A 15,000-nucleotide genomic window follows, 5' to 3' on the forward strand; every position below is an offset into this window, starting at 1 on the left:
TAGAACCTTTAACTAGAACCTCAACTAGAACCTTCACTAGAACCTTTAACTAGAACCTCAACTAGAACCTTTAACTAGAACCTCAACTAGAACCTTTAACTAGAACCTTTAACTAGAACCTCAACTAGAACCTTTAACTAGAACCTCAACTAGAACCTCAACTAGAACCTCAACTAGAACCTTCACTAGAACCTTTAACTAGAACCTCAACTAGAACCTTTAACTAGAACCTTTAACTAGAACCTCAACTAGAACCTTTAACTAGAACCTCAACTAGAACCTTTAACTAGAACCTCAACTAGAACCTTTAACTAGAACCTCAACTAGAACCTTTAACTAGAACCTCAACTAGAACCTTCACTAGAACCTTTAACTAGAACCTTTAACTAGAACCTCAACTAGAACCTTTAACTAGAACCTTTAACTAGAACCTCAACTAGAACCTTTAACTAGAACCTTTAACTAGAACCTCAACTAGAACCTCAACTAGAACCTTTAACTAGAACCTTTAACTAGAACCTCAACTAGAACCTTTAACTAGAACCTTTAACTAGAACCTCAACTAGAACCTTTAACTAGTGAAGAACCTCAACTAGAACCTTTAACTAGAACCTCAACTAGAACCTTTAACTAGAACCTCAACTAGAACCTTAACTAGTGGAGACAATAACTAGTCATAATATGAACTGTGTGTGTGTGTGTGTGTGTGTGTGTGTGTGTGTGTGTGTGTGTGTGTGTGTGTGTGTGTGTGTGTGTGTGTGTGTGTGTGTGTGTGTGTGTGTAGTGTCTGAACAGGACACCAGGAGGCTCATCAAGCTGAGGGCCGCTAACGAGGCTCTGTTCACGGGGAAGAGGAACGCTGCCAAGGCCGCCTGGAAGTAGGCCCCCCCCCCCCCCCCCCCCCCGCCGCCTTCACAGTAAAAGCCCCCTGGGGTCAGATGATGTGGTCTCACCCTGGTTCTTGTGCAGGGCCATCCTGAAGGAGCTGGGCCTGCTGGGGAAGGTCTCCACCTACCAGATGTCCAAGAAATGGGACAACCTGAAGAGGAGATACAAGGTAGCAGAATCATGACATCATCATCATCTCACATCATGACATCATCACCACCTCACATCATGACATCATCACCACCTCACATCATCACCACCTCACATCATGACATCATCACCACCTCACATGACATCATCACCACCTCACATGACATCATCACCACCTCACATGACATCATCACCACCTCATATCATCATGACATCATCACCACCTCACATCATGACATCATCACCACCTCACATGACATCACCACCACCTCATATCATCATGACATCATCACCACCTCACATGACATCATCACCACCTCACATGACATCATCACCACCTCATATCATCATGACATCATCACCACCTCACATCATCACCACCTCACATCATGACATCATCACCACCTCACATGACATCATCACCACCTCACATGACATCATCACCACCTCATATCATCATGACATCATCACCACCTCACATAACATCATCACCACCTCATATCATGACATCATCACCACCTCATATCATGACATCATCACCACCTCATATCATGACATCATCACCACCTCATATCATGACATCATCACCACCTCATATCATGACATCATCACCACCTCATATCATGACATCATCACCACCTCATATCATGACATCACCACCTCATATCATGACATCATCACCACCTCATATCATGACATCACCACCTCATATCATGACATCATCACCACCTCATATCATCATGACATCATCACCACCTCATATCATGACATCATCACCACCTCATATCATGACATCACCACCTCATATCATGACATCATCACCACCTCATATCATCATGACATCATCACCACCTCATATCATGACATCATCACCACCTCATATCATGACATCACCACCTCATATCATGACATCATCACCACCTCATATCATCATGACATCATCACCACCTCATATCATCATGACATCATCACCACCTCACATCATGTCTTCACACCTTCAGGCGGGGGGCTAGTTAGCTGGTCAGTGAGTTCTCTAGTCTAGTTAACGGCTGTGTGCTTCAGGACCTGAAGTACCCTCCCGTTGGCATGGAGACGGCGGCGGACGGCGCGGCGTCCTGGCCCTGGTTCCACCTGATGAACGACGCCATGGAGGGCCGCCTGGGCGACAGCGCCCCCCTCCTCGCCCCCATCACCCACGACGACCAACTCCCCGACCCCGCCCCCAGGGCGCGGCCCGCCCACCAGCCCCTCCCCCCCGACTACGACCCGTACCCCGACGGCCCGGGCGGCGGCGGCGGCGGCGGCGGCGGCGGCGGCGGCGGCGGCGGCGGCTGTGAGCGGGCGCTGGCTGAGCGGCTGGGCGGGCTGGAGAGGGAGTGGGAGATGGTGGAGCAGGAGCGGCTGGCCGTGGAGACGGACCGGGCGGGGCTGGAGCGGGACCGGGCGGGGCTGGAGCGGGACCGCGGCGCGGTGGAGCGGGACCGGGCGGCGGTGCAGGCGGACCGGCAGTGGCTGGAGAGGGAGCGCGCCCTGATGGAGCAGGAGAGGGCGGCGCTGGACCGCGAGAGGGAGCTGCTGGACAACCAGAGGGCGCTGATCCTCAGCTCAGTGGGCCACTCGGGACACCTCAACCCCCTGGGCATGTAGCCGCCTGGGGCCGCCCGGGGGGCTGTCTGACCCCGGGCAGGTAGACTGTCTGACCCTGGAGGTGGGGGCTGTCTGACCCTGGAGGTGGGGACTGTCTGACCCCGGACAGGTAGACTGTCTGACCCCAGGGGTCATGACCCCTGGGGTCAGGAGAATCCACTTTTATATGTTGGAGGACGATTGTAAAAAAAAAAAAAAAAAAAATTGTAATAAAGAAAGCTGTAAACTTTATGAACGCAATAAGATCCACACTCCACTCTGCGTCGCCTGTAACCACGGTGACCGGCGTTACCGTGGACACCAGCGGCGCAGTACCGCGGCCTGCCGTAATGGTCCCCCTGGCAACGGAACCCAAGGGCCAATAGGAAGGGCTGTGGGCGGAGCTCCCTCCCTCCTCCTGGGCGGAGCTACTGCTGGGCAAACAGCCAACTGACCTGTGGGCGGAGCTTCGGCATGCTCACTGACGTCAGTTTTATATATATATATATATATATGTGTGTATATATATATGTGTGTTTATTATCTTCCCATGTTACTTTGTACACGTCTGATATGAACACTGGTCACCTGACGAGGAGCATCCCGACGGACCAATGGAAGCCGGGTATGTCGTGACGTCCTGACCCAAGGCCCGCCCCCTCCGAAGGGAATGTTAAAAAGTGCCAATCTCTTCAGTGAGCGTCAATGGAGTCGCTGACGTCTGCCTTATGTCGGGTTCTGGATTAAAGATCTACAGTAAACTGAGTGGTCCGTGTTCTTGGTCCGTGTGACCGCCCTCTAGTGGTCACTGCCTGTAATGCCACTCGGCTGTGTTGCGCAACCCTCCACCCAACAGTGTCGCAAACTGTTTTTAAAGTATGTTTCTGCGCAAAGTGTCACTTGTCAAGTGTCACTGGTCCAGCAGTCCTACTGGGTTACAGAACCTCTGGTCCAGCAGTCCTACTGGTTATAGAACCTCTGGTCCAGCAGTCCTACTGGTTATAGAACCTCTGGTCCAGCAGTCCTACTGGTTATAGAACCTCTGGTCCAGCAGTCCTACTGGTTACAGAACCTCTGGTCCAGCAGTCCTACTGGTTACAGAACCTCTGGTCCAGCAGTCCTACTGGTTACAGAACCTCTGGTCCAGCAGTCCTACTGGTTACAGAACCTCTGTAGTGCTTGAAGAGCTCTAATGTGAGTTATTTGTTGGAGACGTTGGAGCTCCGGTCAGCTCTGAGTGAACCTCTGACCTCCTCCTCCTCTGAAGACACCAGAGTGAGGAGGACCAGCAGAGCTTCTCGGCAGCTCGCCGACGGCGTGTCTTTTGTTTAGTGGATACTAGCTAGTGTCTTTGTACACGCTGAATATGGCGTGACGTGAACAACTGCTCCCAGTCCCCTGCTGAGGCAGCTCCCTTCTGTCACAGAACAAAACGGCTGCTTTAACGCGTGCTCTGAGTCACAAGACACCACAGGTGTGTGGCCTCACCCCGCCCCAGAGCCCCCCCCCCACTGACCCCCACCACCCCCCCCCCCCGGCCTGCTGAGGCAGAGCCAGCCAATGACCACACTCACTCACTCCACACCTCCTTGTGATCACTCATCTTTAATCGGTGACCACGCTGACTGCTTTGTTTCCCAGCGGTTCCCAATGTTTGTCTCCACGTTGCCCTATCAGTGGATCACGCTGGGCGGGTCCCGTCTAACAGGACGTTCCTGTTCATCCAGTTGGGGCAGCTGGGCATGGCCAGGCTTTCTGTTTTTTTTGCGGCGCTGAGGCGGCTCCACGCAGAGAGGGCTACAACCAACGACAGCACTACTGCCACATAAGACACATCATGACGGCGGTTAAAATGGGTCAGTTCTTTATGGAATTGTTTTGTCATTTGTCATTTGAGAGGACGTCTGAAGGCTGTGATTTGTCTGTCTCCCTGGAAGCCGGTTGTCTGTCTGTTTGCACCGTGTCACTTTGAGCCTGGCTCATGTCGCTGCTGGCTGGGGTAGGAGAGGCCGGGGGGTAGAGTTGTGTCTACAGGCCCGTGGGTGCTGGCCTGGTACCCCCTGCATGCGTGTTACGCTGTTGGCTATGTTCCTCTGCATGTAGGATGTGCGTTCTGCTGAGGCGTTTAAAGTAAAGATGTTAAAATGCCACTTCCATGCCCGCCTGCTCTAATGGACCACTTCACCCTAGGACACCGCTTACCTGTCAATCTACCATCATCTATTCATCTAGCTCTGCCTACCTGCAGAGTACAGGTAGGCAGAGCTAGATCCAGGTAGGTACAGCTTGTTTCATGCTGTTAATATTAACAGGTTAATGTTGACTCTGGCTTTTAGGAGGACGACGCTTGTGGACAAGTCAGGCGATGAAAAGTAAGTGTGTGTGTGGGTGTGTGTAGGTGTAGGTGTGTGTAGATGTGGGTGTGTGTAGGTGTGTGTGTGTGTGTGTCTGTGTGTGTGTGTGTGTGTGTGAAAAGAGATGCACTGTGATGGACCAGTCTGCTGACCCTAGACTGCATATCATCCTTCTACAGCAGGGGTGTCAAACATCCGGCCCGCGGGCCTGATCCGGCCCGGAGTGTAATTTAATCCGGCCCACCAGATAATATCTAATGTCTATCAGAACCGGCCCGCCGGCATATCTCATTTCAACGTTGACGCGCGTCTCGGCGCGGTAACCCTGGCGCGTCAACTCCAGCAGCCTGTAATCCCGTACCTTCCCCCCCCCCCCCACCGGTCAACAATTCCGACTGCGGACCCTGTTATAATGTAATGTCCCCAATTAATGTAATGCAATTGGCCCGCTGGCATATCGCATTCCAGCGTTAACGCGTTGACGCACGTCTTGGCGCGGTAACCCTGGCGCGTCAACTCCGACAGATCGCAACCCCCCCACCCCCGTCAACAACTCCGGCCCGCGACTTGTCCAAGACTTCAATTTTGGCCCACTGTACATAACCTTCATAACCTTCTAAAACTAGACTCCTGTAAACCTAAAGTATGGCGCGCTGCTACCCTAGTGTTTATTCACCGGCCAGCGCTAGTGGGAAGCTAGCAGACGCTAACGATGCTAACAACGCTAACGATGCTAACGATGCTAACGATGCTCCTTTCTGCTTCCAGGGGTCCTTCAGTACGCCGGCGGCCTGCTCGTCTTCCTCCTAATCGCCCTCCTCATCCTCAAGAACCATTCCTACAGCGTCACGCTAGACGGTACAACTCCGACATCCTGACCCACTGCATGTCGCCCCGCATCCTGCTCCCTGATTGGCTGGCCTGCTCTGACCCCATGTTGTCCTGCTCCCTGATTGGCTGGCCTGCTCTGACCTCATGTTGTCCTGCTCCCTGATTGGCTGGCCTGCTCTGACCTCATGTTGTCCTGGTCCCTGATTGGCTGGCCTGCTCTGACCTCATGTTGTCCTGCTCCCTGATTGGCTGGCCTGCTCTGACCTCATGTTGTCCTGCTCCCTGATTGGCTGGCTGCTCTGACCTCATGTTGTCCTGCTCCCTGATTGGCTGGCCTGCTCTGACCTCATGTTGTCCTGGTCCCTGATTGGCTGGCCTGCTCTGACCTCATGTTGTCCTGCTCCCTGATTGGCTGGCCTGCTCTGACCTCATGTTGTCCTGGTCCCTGATTGGCTGGCCTGCTCTGACCTCATGTTGTCCTGGTCCCTGATTGGCTGGCCTGCTCTGACCTCATGTTGTCCTGGTCCCTGATTGGCTGGCCTGCTCTGACCTCATGTTGTCCTGCTCCCTGATTGGCTGGCCTGCTCTGACCCCATGTTGTCCTGGTCCCTGATTGGCTGGCTGCTCTGACCTCATGTTGTCCTGGTCCCTGATTGGCTGGCCTGCTCTGACCTCATGTTGTCCTGGTCCCTGATTGGCTGGCTGCTCTGACCTCATGTTGTCCTGGTCCCTGATTGGCTGGCCTGCTCTGACCTCATGTTGTCCTGGTCCCTGATTGGCTGGCCTGCTCTGACCTCATGTTGTCCTGGTCCCTGATTGGCTGGCTGCTCTGACCTCATGTTGTCCTGGTCCCTGATTGGCTGGCTGCTCTGACCTCATGTTGTCCTGGTCCCTGATTGGCTGGCTGCTCTGACCTCATGTTGTCCTGGTCCCTGATTGGCTGCCTGCTCTGACCTCATGTTGTCCTGGTCCCTGATTGGCTGGCCTGCTCTGACCTCATGTTGTCCTGGTCCCTGATTGGCTGGCCTGCTCTGACCTCATGTTGTCCTGGTCCCTGATTGGCTGGCTGCTCTGACCTCATGTTGTCCTGGTCCCTGATTGGCTGGCTGCTCTGACCTCATGTTGTCCTGCTCCCTGATTGGCTGGCTGCTCTGACCTCATGTTGTCCTGGTCCCTGATTGGCTGGCTGCTCTGACCTCATGTTGTCCTGGTCCCTGATTGGCTGGCTGCTCTGACCTCATGTTGTCCTGGTCCCTGATTGGCTGGCTGCTCTGACCTCATGTTGTCCTGTCTCTAGTTAATTACCTGCAGCCGAAGAAGGCCCCGGCTGCACCAGCTCCAAGCAAACGTAGGTGAACCCTAACTAACCAACTAACCCAACCCTAACCCGCTCAGAACCAGGACAGGATACCTAGTCAGCCCTAACCCGCTCAGAACCAGGACAGGATACCTAGTCAGCCCTAACCCGCTCAGAACCAGGACAGGATACCTAGTCAGCGTGTTACAGTGAAAGTACTGAAATGTAAGTAAATAAAACCAAAGTCTGTCTAATTGAGACGCGTCATAACATCATTTATAAGACTGAGGGGTCCAGTATTAGGGTTATAGTTGTAAGGGTTAGTCATGTGACCTGTCTCCACAGTGGGGTTAGTCATGTGACCTGTCTCCACAGTGGGGTTAGTCATGTGACCTCTCTCCACAGTGGGGTTAGTCATGTGACGTGTCTCCACAGGGGGGTTAGTCATGTGACCTCTCTCCACAGTGGCGTTAGTCATGTGACGTGGGGTTAGTCATGTGACGTGTCTCCACAGGGGGGTTAGTCATGTGACGTGGGGTTAGTCATGTGACGTGTCTCCACAGGGGGGTTAGTCATGTGACGTGGGGTTAGTCATGTGACGTGTCTCCACAGGGGGGGCCTGCGTTCTGAAGGTCTGTCCAGCAGGAACCTTCAGCTTCTCCATCTCCAGCGGAGCGGGCAACGTGGTCGCGCCCAAGATCTGCATCCAGAACCGCATGTGAGCGGAAACCGACTGGAGGAGACCGCCCTGCTGCCGCCGCTCAGTGACCGCTCACCGACCGCTCACTGACCGCTCAGTGAACGCTCAGTGACCGCTCACCGACCGCTCACTGACCGCTCACTGACCACTGACCACTCACTGACCGCTCACTGACCGCTCACTGACCGCTCACTAACCACCGACCGCTCACTGACCGCTCACTAACCGCTCACTAACCACCGACCGCTCACCGACCGCTCACTGACCGCTCACTGACCGCTCACTGACCGCTCACTAGCCACCGACCGCTCACTGACCGCTCACTGACCGCTCACTGACCGCTCACTGACCGCTCACTAACCACCGACCGCTCACTGACCGCTCACTAACCGCTCACTAACCACCGACCGCTCACCGACCGCTCACTGACCGCTCACTGACCGCTCACTGACCGCTCACTAGCCACCGACCGCTCACTGACCGCTCACTGACCGCTCACTGACCGCTCACTAGCCACCGACCGCTCACTGACCGCTCACTGACCACCGACCGCTCACTGACCGCTCACCGACCGCTCACCGACCGCTCACTAACCACCGACCGCTCACTGACCGCTCACTGACCGCTCACTAACCACCGACCGCTCACTGACCGCTCACTGACCACTCACTGACCGCTCACTGACCACCGACCGCTCACTGACCGCTCACCGACCGCTCACCGACCGCTCACTAACCACCGACCGCTCACTGACCGCTCACTGACCGCTCACTAACCACCGACCGCTCACTAACCACCGACCGCTCACCGACCGCTCAGTGACCGCTCAGTGACTGCTCACCGACCGCTCACTGACCACCGACCGCTCACCGACCGCTCACCGACCGCTCACTAACCACCGACCGCTCACCGACCGCTCACCGACCGCTCACTGACCGCTCACTGACCGCTCGCCGACCGCTCGCTGACCGCTCACTGACCACCGACCGCTCACTGACCGCTCACTGACCGCTCACCGACCGCTCACTGACCGCTCACTGACCGCTCTGCTCTCTGCCTGCAGGGTTCTGGGCTCCGTCCAGAACAACGCCGGAGTGGGGATCAACCTGGTGGTTTTAAATGGCAGGTTACGACCCTACGACCTCTGTGGACTGCAGCGTTTAGAATGAGGTGTTAATGTTGGTGTCAGGGAAACATGTGATGATTCATGGGTTAATGTTGGTGTAGGAGAAACGTGTGATGATTCATGGGTTAATGTTGGTGTAGGAGAAACGTGTGATGATTCATGGGTTAATGTTGGTGTAGGAGAAACGTGTGATGATTCATGGGTTAATGTTGGTGTAGGAGAAACGTGTGATGATTCATGGGTTAATGTTGGTGTAGGAGAAACGTGTGATGATTCATGGGTTAATGTTGGTGTCAGGGAAACGTGTGATGATTCATGGGTTAATGTTGGTGTAGGAGAAACGTGTGATGATTCATGGGTTAATGTTGGTGTAGGAGAAACGTGTGATGATTCATGGGTTAATGTTGGTGTAGGAGAAACGTGTGATGATTCATGGGTTAATGTTGGTGTAGGAGAAACGTGTGATGATTCATGGGTTAATGTTGGTGTGGTAGAGTGTCAGGGAAACGTGTGATGATTCATGGGTTAATGTTGAGGTTCAGTGAGTACGAGTTCAAGAGCTCAAAGATGATTGTGTTTCTGAAACAGGGAGGACTTTGCAGGTGGTCAAGATTGGAGACTATAACATGTATAATGGAGGTATGTACATGAAGACTCCAGAACAGGTGAGGCCGTCTAGAGCCTCCTCCTCCTCCTCCTCCTCCTCCTCCTCCTCCTCCTCCTGACCGGCTGCTCCTCTCCTCAGATGTTAAACCTCTCATGGAGTCCCTCCAGGGGCTGGAGAAGGGGAACATCGTCCTGATGGCCAGCTACGACGAGCCAGCCACCAAGTAAACACTAGTTATCAACTAGGAAAAAGACTAGTTATCAAGCTAGTAAATGAAAGTAAAGCTAGTGCAGGACTAGTTATCAACTAGTGCAGGACTAGTTATCAAGCACTGAGGCCCAAAGGCCAAATTATGCTTTCATGTTCAGCAGGGAACCTGGTTTGAGACAACTTCCTCAACAGACTAGTTACCGTCGGTCTCTGCAGGTTAACAGACTAGTTATCTGTCTGTCTCTCTGCATGTTAACAGACTAGTTATCTGTCGGTCTCTCTGCAGGTTAACAGACTAGTTACCTGTCTCTCTGCAGGTTAACAGACTAGTTACCCGTCGGTCTCTCTGCAGGTTAACAGACTAGTTACCTGTCTCTCTGCAGGTTAACAGACTAGTTATCTGTCTCTGTGCAGGTTATCAGACTAGTTACCCGTCTCTCTGCAGGTTATCAGACGAGGCCAGGGCGTTGATCGAGGGACTGGGCAGCTCCTCGGTCAGGGCGTTGGGGTTCCGGGACACCTGGGTGTTTGTTGGCGCAAAAGGAGTTGAAACCAAAAGTCAATTTGAAAAGGTAAGATTTCAAATGACCTCTTCCTGTTAGAGCTGGTAGTCTGGGATAGAGCTTCCTGTTAGAGCTGGTAGTCTGGGATAGAGCTTCCTGTTAGAGCTGGTAGTCTGGGATAGAGCTTCCTGTTAGAGCTGGTAGTCTGGGATAGAGCTTCCTGTTAGAGCTGGTAGTCTGGGATAGAGCTTCCTGTTAGAGCTGGTAGTCTGGGATAGAGCTTCCTGTTAGAGCTGGTAGTCTGGGATAGAGCTTCCTGTTAGAGCTGGTAGTCTGGGATAGAGCTTCCTGTTAGAGCTGGTAGTCTGGGATAGAGCTTCCTGCACTGACAGAGCTCCACCGTCTCTTTCAGCACTTGAAGAACAACAAAGAGACCAATAAATACGACGGGTGGCCTGAGATGCTCCAGATGGACGGCTGCATTCCTCTGTTCCACGAATAAGTTCCTCAGTGAAAACGAGGCGTTATTTAACGTTTATGTATGTGTACATTAAGTCAGGGGCTATGTTAATCAGTCTACGGTGGGGTGTAGTTGGAGTCGATCATTAAAGGGGCAACGTCGGCTTACGTGGAAATTCATATCGGATAAAAGGTTTTGTTTAATTCCAAGTATTTATTGGATGTAAAATGTTTTTTATATATGTACTGAGCTAGGCTCCACTGAAAATGTGTTTGTATTGGTATTTGAGGCGAGCAGATATATATATAAATGATAAATATTTCTCTGACAGCCCTCAGCTCATGTCAACTCAACTTCAAATTAATTATTATTTTTGTCGTGGCTATTTTCTTGTCTCGCTCTAAATCCTCAGGGCCTCACCTATGAGTCCTCACCTATGACTTCATATCCAGCCACAAAGATCGCATATCATGTTTTTTTTAGGGTTAATTATTGCATTTGGGGGTACTACTAGAATGTTGTTGCGTGTTAAAAATACCCCTTCGTGGGTATGGTGAATTGCCGTATTCTACTTCGTTTAAGAATGCTTGATTCTGATTGGCTGGGAGGAGGGCATTAACGGCAGGTTGCCCGCTGACTTGTCGGTTGTACTTGCTGCTGACTGAGCACAGCGTCATCAAATAGTAGATCAATACGCCGCTTGTATTTTTTTTTTCTGTCACAGAAATTTCAAACATGAGGTCCATTGTAAAAATAAACCTTGTTTAAAAAAGTTTCTAAAATGTGTCAAATCTATCGGAGGGTCAGTCGATACATGGTTTCGCAAGCGAGACACAATGTAGCGACTAGGTTATTAAACTAGTGATCAGATGCAGCCTTGTGTGGTTGCTATAGAAACTAATTAGCTGCAGCCTTGTGTGGTTGCTATAGAAACTAATTAGCTACAGCTGAGCTAACGTTATTCACCGTAGTTCTAAAGGGGACTACTTTTTGAGGGAGATGAACTCAAACAGAGTATACATTTAATAAGCATGCAATACGAATAAGAAAAAGCATAATTTAAGTATTTGAATTGTTTTATTATGTTGGCAAGGGATAAACGAGATAATCACCTCAAGACAGGGCAATAAACAGTTTAATAATCAAAACCAAGACTGGTGGTCAAGACATGGTTTCCGGAAAGTGTTGGTACGAATTACGAAATTAATCGGGTTAAAATAACCCCGTTAAGTTTTCCTTGGAAGTGGAGCGGTCGAGTGGGCGGAACTGACGCTTCGGGACTCGGGTCCCACACGGGTTCATTTTTTCTGAACCGACGTTTTTGCAATCTCTCATTGGTCGGATCGCAGCACGTGACTAACACGAATGGCGGAAATAAAAACCGCAGGACCGCAGGTGGACATGGAGCCGATGATCTCTAACTAGTCGTTTAATGATCTCTGCGTTACTCTACTAGTCGTTTAATGTTCTCTGCGTTAGTCTACTAGTCGTTTAATGTTCTCTGCGTTAGTCTACTAGTCGACTAGTGATGTCTACGTTAGTGTTGGACAACGGAGCGTACACGGCGAAGATCGGCTACAGCCACCAGAGCCTCAGGTAACGTTATGATGAGGTTATGTTATGATGGGGTTATGTTATGATGGGGTTATGTTATGATGGGGTTATGTTATGATGGGGTTATGTTATGATGGGGTTATGTTATGATGAGGTTAGGTTATGATGGGGTTATGTTATGATGGGGTTATGTTATGATGGGGTGATGGTGAGATGGGGTTATGTTATGATGAGGTTATGTTATGATGAGGTTATGTTATGATGGGGTTATGTTATGATGGGGTTATATTATGATGGGGTCAGGTTATGATGAGGTAATGTTATGATGAGGTTATGTTACGATGAGGTGATGGTGAGATGGGGTTATGTTATGCGGTTAGGTTATGTTATGATGAGGGATGGTGAGATGATGAGGTTATGATGAGGGATGGTGAGATGGGGTTATGTTATGATGAGGTTAACTTATGATGAGGTGATGTGAGACGGGGTTATGTTATGATGAGGTTATGTTATGATGAGGGATGGGGTTATGTTATGATCATGAGGTTGTTATGATGAGGTGATGTAATGATGAGGTGATGGTGAGATGGGGTTATGTTATGATGAGTTCATGGTGAGATGGGGTTATGCTCTCTGCTGTGTGAATGCGTTCTGTGACGGGTGTCACTAGGAGGGAGAGCTTCGTATTGGATGCCCACGGTGTGAAGCACCGTGACTCTGGAACTGTCAGCACGCAATACGGTCTAGGAGCTGTGTTCTACATAGAGCTAGTGTCCTTTAACACGACCGCTGTGATGGTCCTACCGTAACGTTCATCACCACCTCCGCCCCACACTCCGGCATTTATTATTTTAGAGTTGATTAACAAACGCGAGGAAAAAGAAGAGTAAGAATATTAATACCGACGGCCGTTATGAATAGATCATCTCTCGTCTTTAAACCGTCACATGACCCAACCCTGACCCAGCCAGTTGTCCCTCGCAGCGTCGTCCCCAACTGTCAGTTCCGCTCCAAGACGTCGCGCCTCAAGACGTTCACGGCCAACCAGCTGGACGAGATCAAGGACCCGTCCGGCCTGTTCTACATCCTGCCCTTCCAGAAGGTGAGGTCAAAGGTTAAGGGGGGTGCTGGGCCTCCCGGGGGTCAGCGGCGGCGGTGCCGGGCGGTGTGGTGTGACGCTCTGGTTCTGTCCCCAGGGTTACCTCGTCAACTGGGATGTGCAGCGGAAGGTGTGGGACCACCTGTTCGGGAAGGAGCTGATGAAGGTGAGCGACCCAGTGGAGGCCGGCCCCTGTAGGCTGGGGGGGTCGGCGGGGGGGTCGGCGGGGGGGTCGCAGGCGGGCGGTAGGCTGCCAGGTAGACTCAAGACCCACTTGTTCAGAGTTCACCTGGACTTTGCATAGCCTCCCCCCCCCCCCCACCCCCTCCCAAACACCCCTCCTGGCACTTAAATACAGTACTGAGCATTGTGTAGCATCTTATCCTAGTTATCTCTGTTGTATACAGGGAATGGGTTAACCTAGTGATGGTTAGTGTATACGGGGAACGGGTTAACCTAGTGATGGTTAGTGTATACGGGGAATGAGTTAACCTAGTGATGGTTTGTGTCTACGGGGAATGGGTTAACCTAGTGATGGTTAGTGTACACAGGGAATGGGTTAACCTAGTGATGGTTTGTGTCTACGGGGAATGGGTTAACCTAGTGATGGTTTGTGTCTACGGGGAATGGGTTAACCTAGTGATGGTTAGTGTCTACGGGGAATGGGTTAACCTAGTGATGGTTAGTGTATACGGGGAACGGGTTAACCTAGTGATGGTTAGTGCTCAGCCCTTGGTTCTATGAACATCCTTACTACATCCTTACTTGTCTTTTGGAAGGAGTCTCCAGACGCTGATCAGGCGCTTCTTCCCCCAGGTGGATTTTGCGGACACCAGCGTGATCGTCAGCGAGCCCCTCTACAACTTCTCCTCCATCCAGGAGTCCATGAACGAGATCCTGTTTGAGGAGTACCAGTTCCAGTCGGTGCTCAGGATCAACGGTGGGACGCCCCCCATCACATCACACCGCACTCAGAGCTCCTCCCCTTACGGGCTGCATTAAATACAACGACAGCACGTCTGCAAACAAGGAAATGTTATTATAATGTCTGTCTCGTTAAGGACTGTCTTGTTGTAATGTCTGTTTCGTTGACGCCAGTCTTGTGGTAACATGTGTCTTGTGGTAACATGTGTCTTGTGGTAACATGTGTCTTGTGGTAACATGTGTCTTGTGGTAACATGTGTCTCGTTAACATGTGTCTCGTTAACGCTGGTCTCGTTAACATGTGTCTCGTTAACATGTGTCTCGTTAACGCTGGTCTCGTGGTGGCCCTGGTCTGCAGCCAGCTCCATGAGCGCCCACCACTACTTCCAGACGAACCCCACGGAGCTGTGCTGCCTGGTGGTGGACAGCGGCTACTCCTTCACCCACATCACGCCCTACTGCCGCGGGAGGAAGATGAAGGAGGGGATCTGCAGGTTGGCAGCAGCCCCCACTGTGACCCCTCAGCCGCAACCGCCCTCCCACAGCCCCCCCCACAGCCCCCCCACAGCCCCCACTGACCCCTCAGCCATACCGCCCCCCCACAGCCCCCCTCTCATCATGTTGCTTTTACTTTGAAGGCTCAACGTTGGAGGGAAGCTGCTCACCAACCA

The 15,000-nt window shown here is 51.7% G+C and overlaps 3 protein-coding genes across 4 annotated transcripts in view; all 3 read left to right on the forward strand.

Annotated features, from left to right (window-relative positions):
- LOC311374779 (uncharacterized protein) overlaps positions 1–3,425 on the forward strand; it is a 12,293-nt gene extending 8,868 nt beyond the window's left edge. Inside the window, exons 11-13 of the mRNA XM_084490546.1 lie at positions 785–878; positions 970–1,057; positions 2,101–3,425. Of these exons, the coding sequence (XP_084346672.1) occupies positions 785–878; positions 970–1,057; positions 2,101–2,685 (767 nt within the window). The 3' untranslated portion in view covers positions 2,686–3,425. The remainder of the gene's footprint in view (positions 1–784; positions 879–969; positions 1,058–2,100) is intronic.
- A 1,076-nt stretch (positions 3,426–4,501) lies between these two features.
- Positions 4,502–10,794, forward strand: LOC311374769 (protein FAM3C-like; the record flags this gene model as incomplete). Its single annotated transcript, XM_084490536.1, has 8 exons — positions 4,502–4,520; positions 5,787–5,876; positions 7,759–7,864; positions 8,910–8,992; positions 9,561–9,637; positions 9,747–9,802; positions 10,235–10,361; positions 10,705–10,794. The coding sequence occupies 8 exons, from the start codon at positions 4,502–4,504 to the stop codon at positions 10,792–10,794; spliced, it is 648 nt and encodes a 215-aa protein (XP_084346662.1).
- Positions 10,795–11,712: 918 nt separating this feature from the next.
- Positions 11,713–15,000, forward strand: part of actr6 (actin related protein 6) — a 9,175-nt gene continuing 5,887 nt past the window's right edge. The window contains exons 1-6 of one of the 2 annotated variants that reach the window (XM_084490541.1): positions 11,713–12,348; positions 13,291–13,408; positions 13,503–13,571; positions 14,222–14,345; positions 14,688–14,823; positions 14,968–15,000. The exon at positions 14,968–15,000 is cut by the window's right edge and continues 24 nt beyond it. In XM_084490541.1, coding sequence (XP_084346667.1) covers positions 12,281–12,348; positions 13,291–13,408; positions 13,503–13,571; positions 14,222–14,345; positions 14,688–14,823; positions 14,968–15,000 — 548 coding nt within the window. In that variant the 5' untranslated portion in view covers positions 11,713–12,280. Of the gene's footprint in view, positions 12,349–13,084; positions 13,409–13,502; positions 13,572–14,221; positions 14,346–14,687; positions 14,824–14,967 lie in introns of those variants that run through there. The other variant, XM_084490540.1, reaches the window with a different exon arrangement.

Source organism: Micromesistius poutassou (genome assembly GCF_964030765.1).
Source record: "Micromesistius poutassou genome assembly, contig: SCAFFOLD_2391, whole genome shotgun sequence".
Lineage (NCBI taxonomy): Eukaryota > Metazoa > Chordata > Actinopteri > Gadiformes > Gadidae > Micromesistius > Micromesistius poutassou.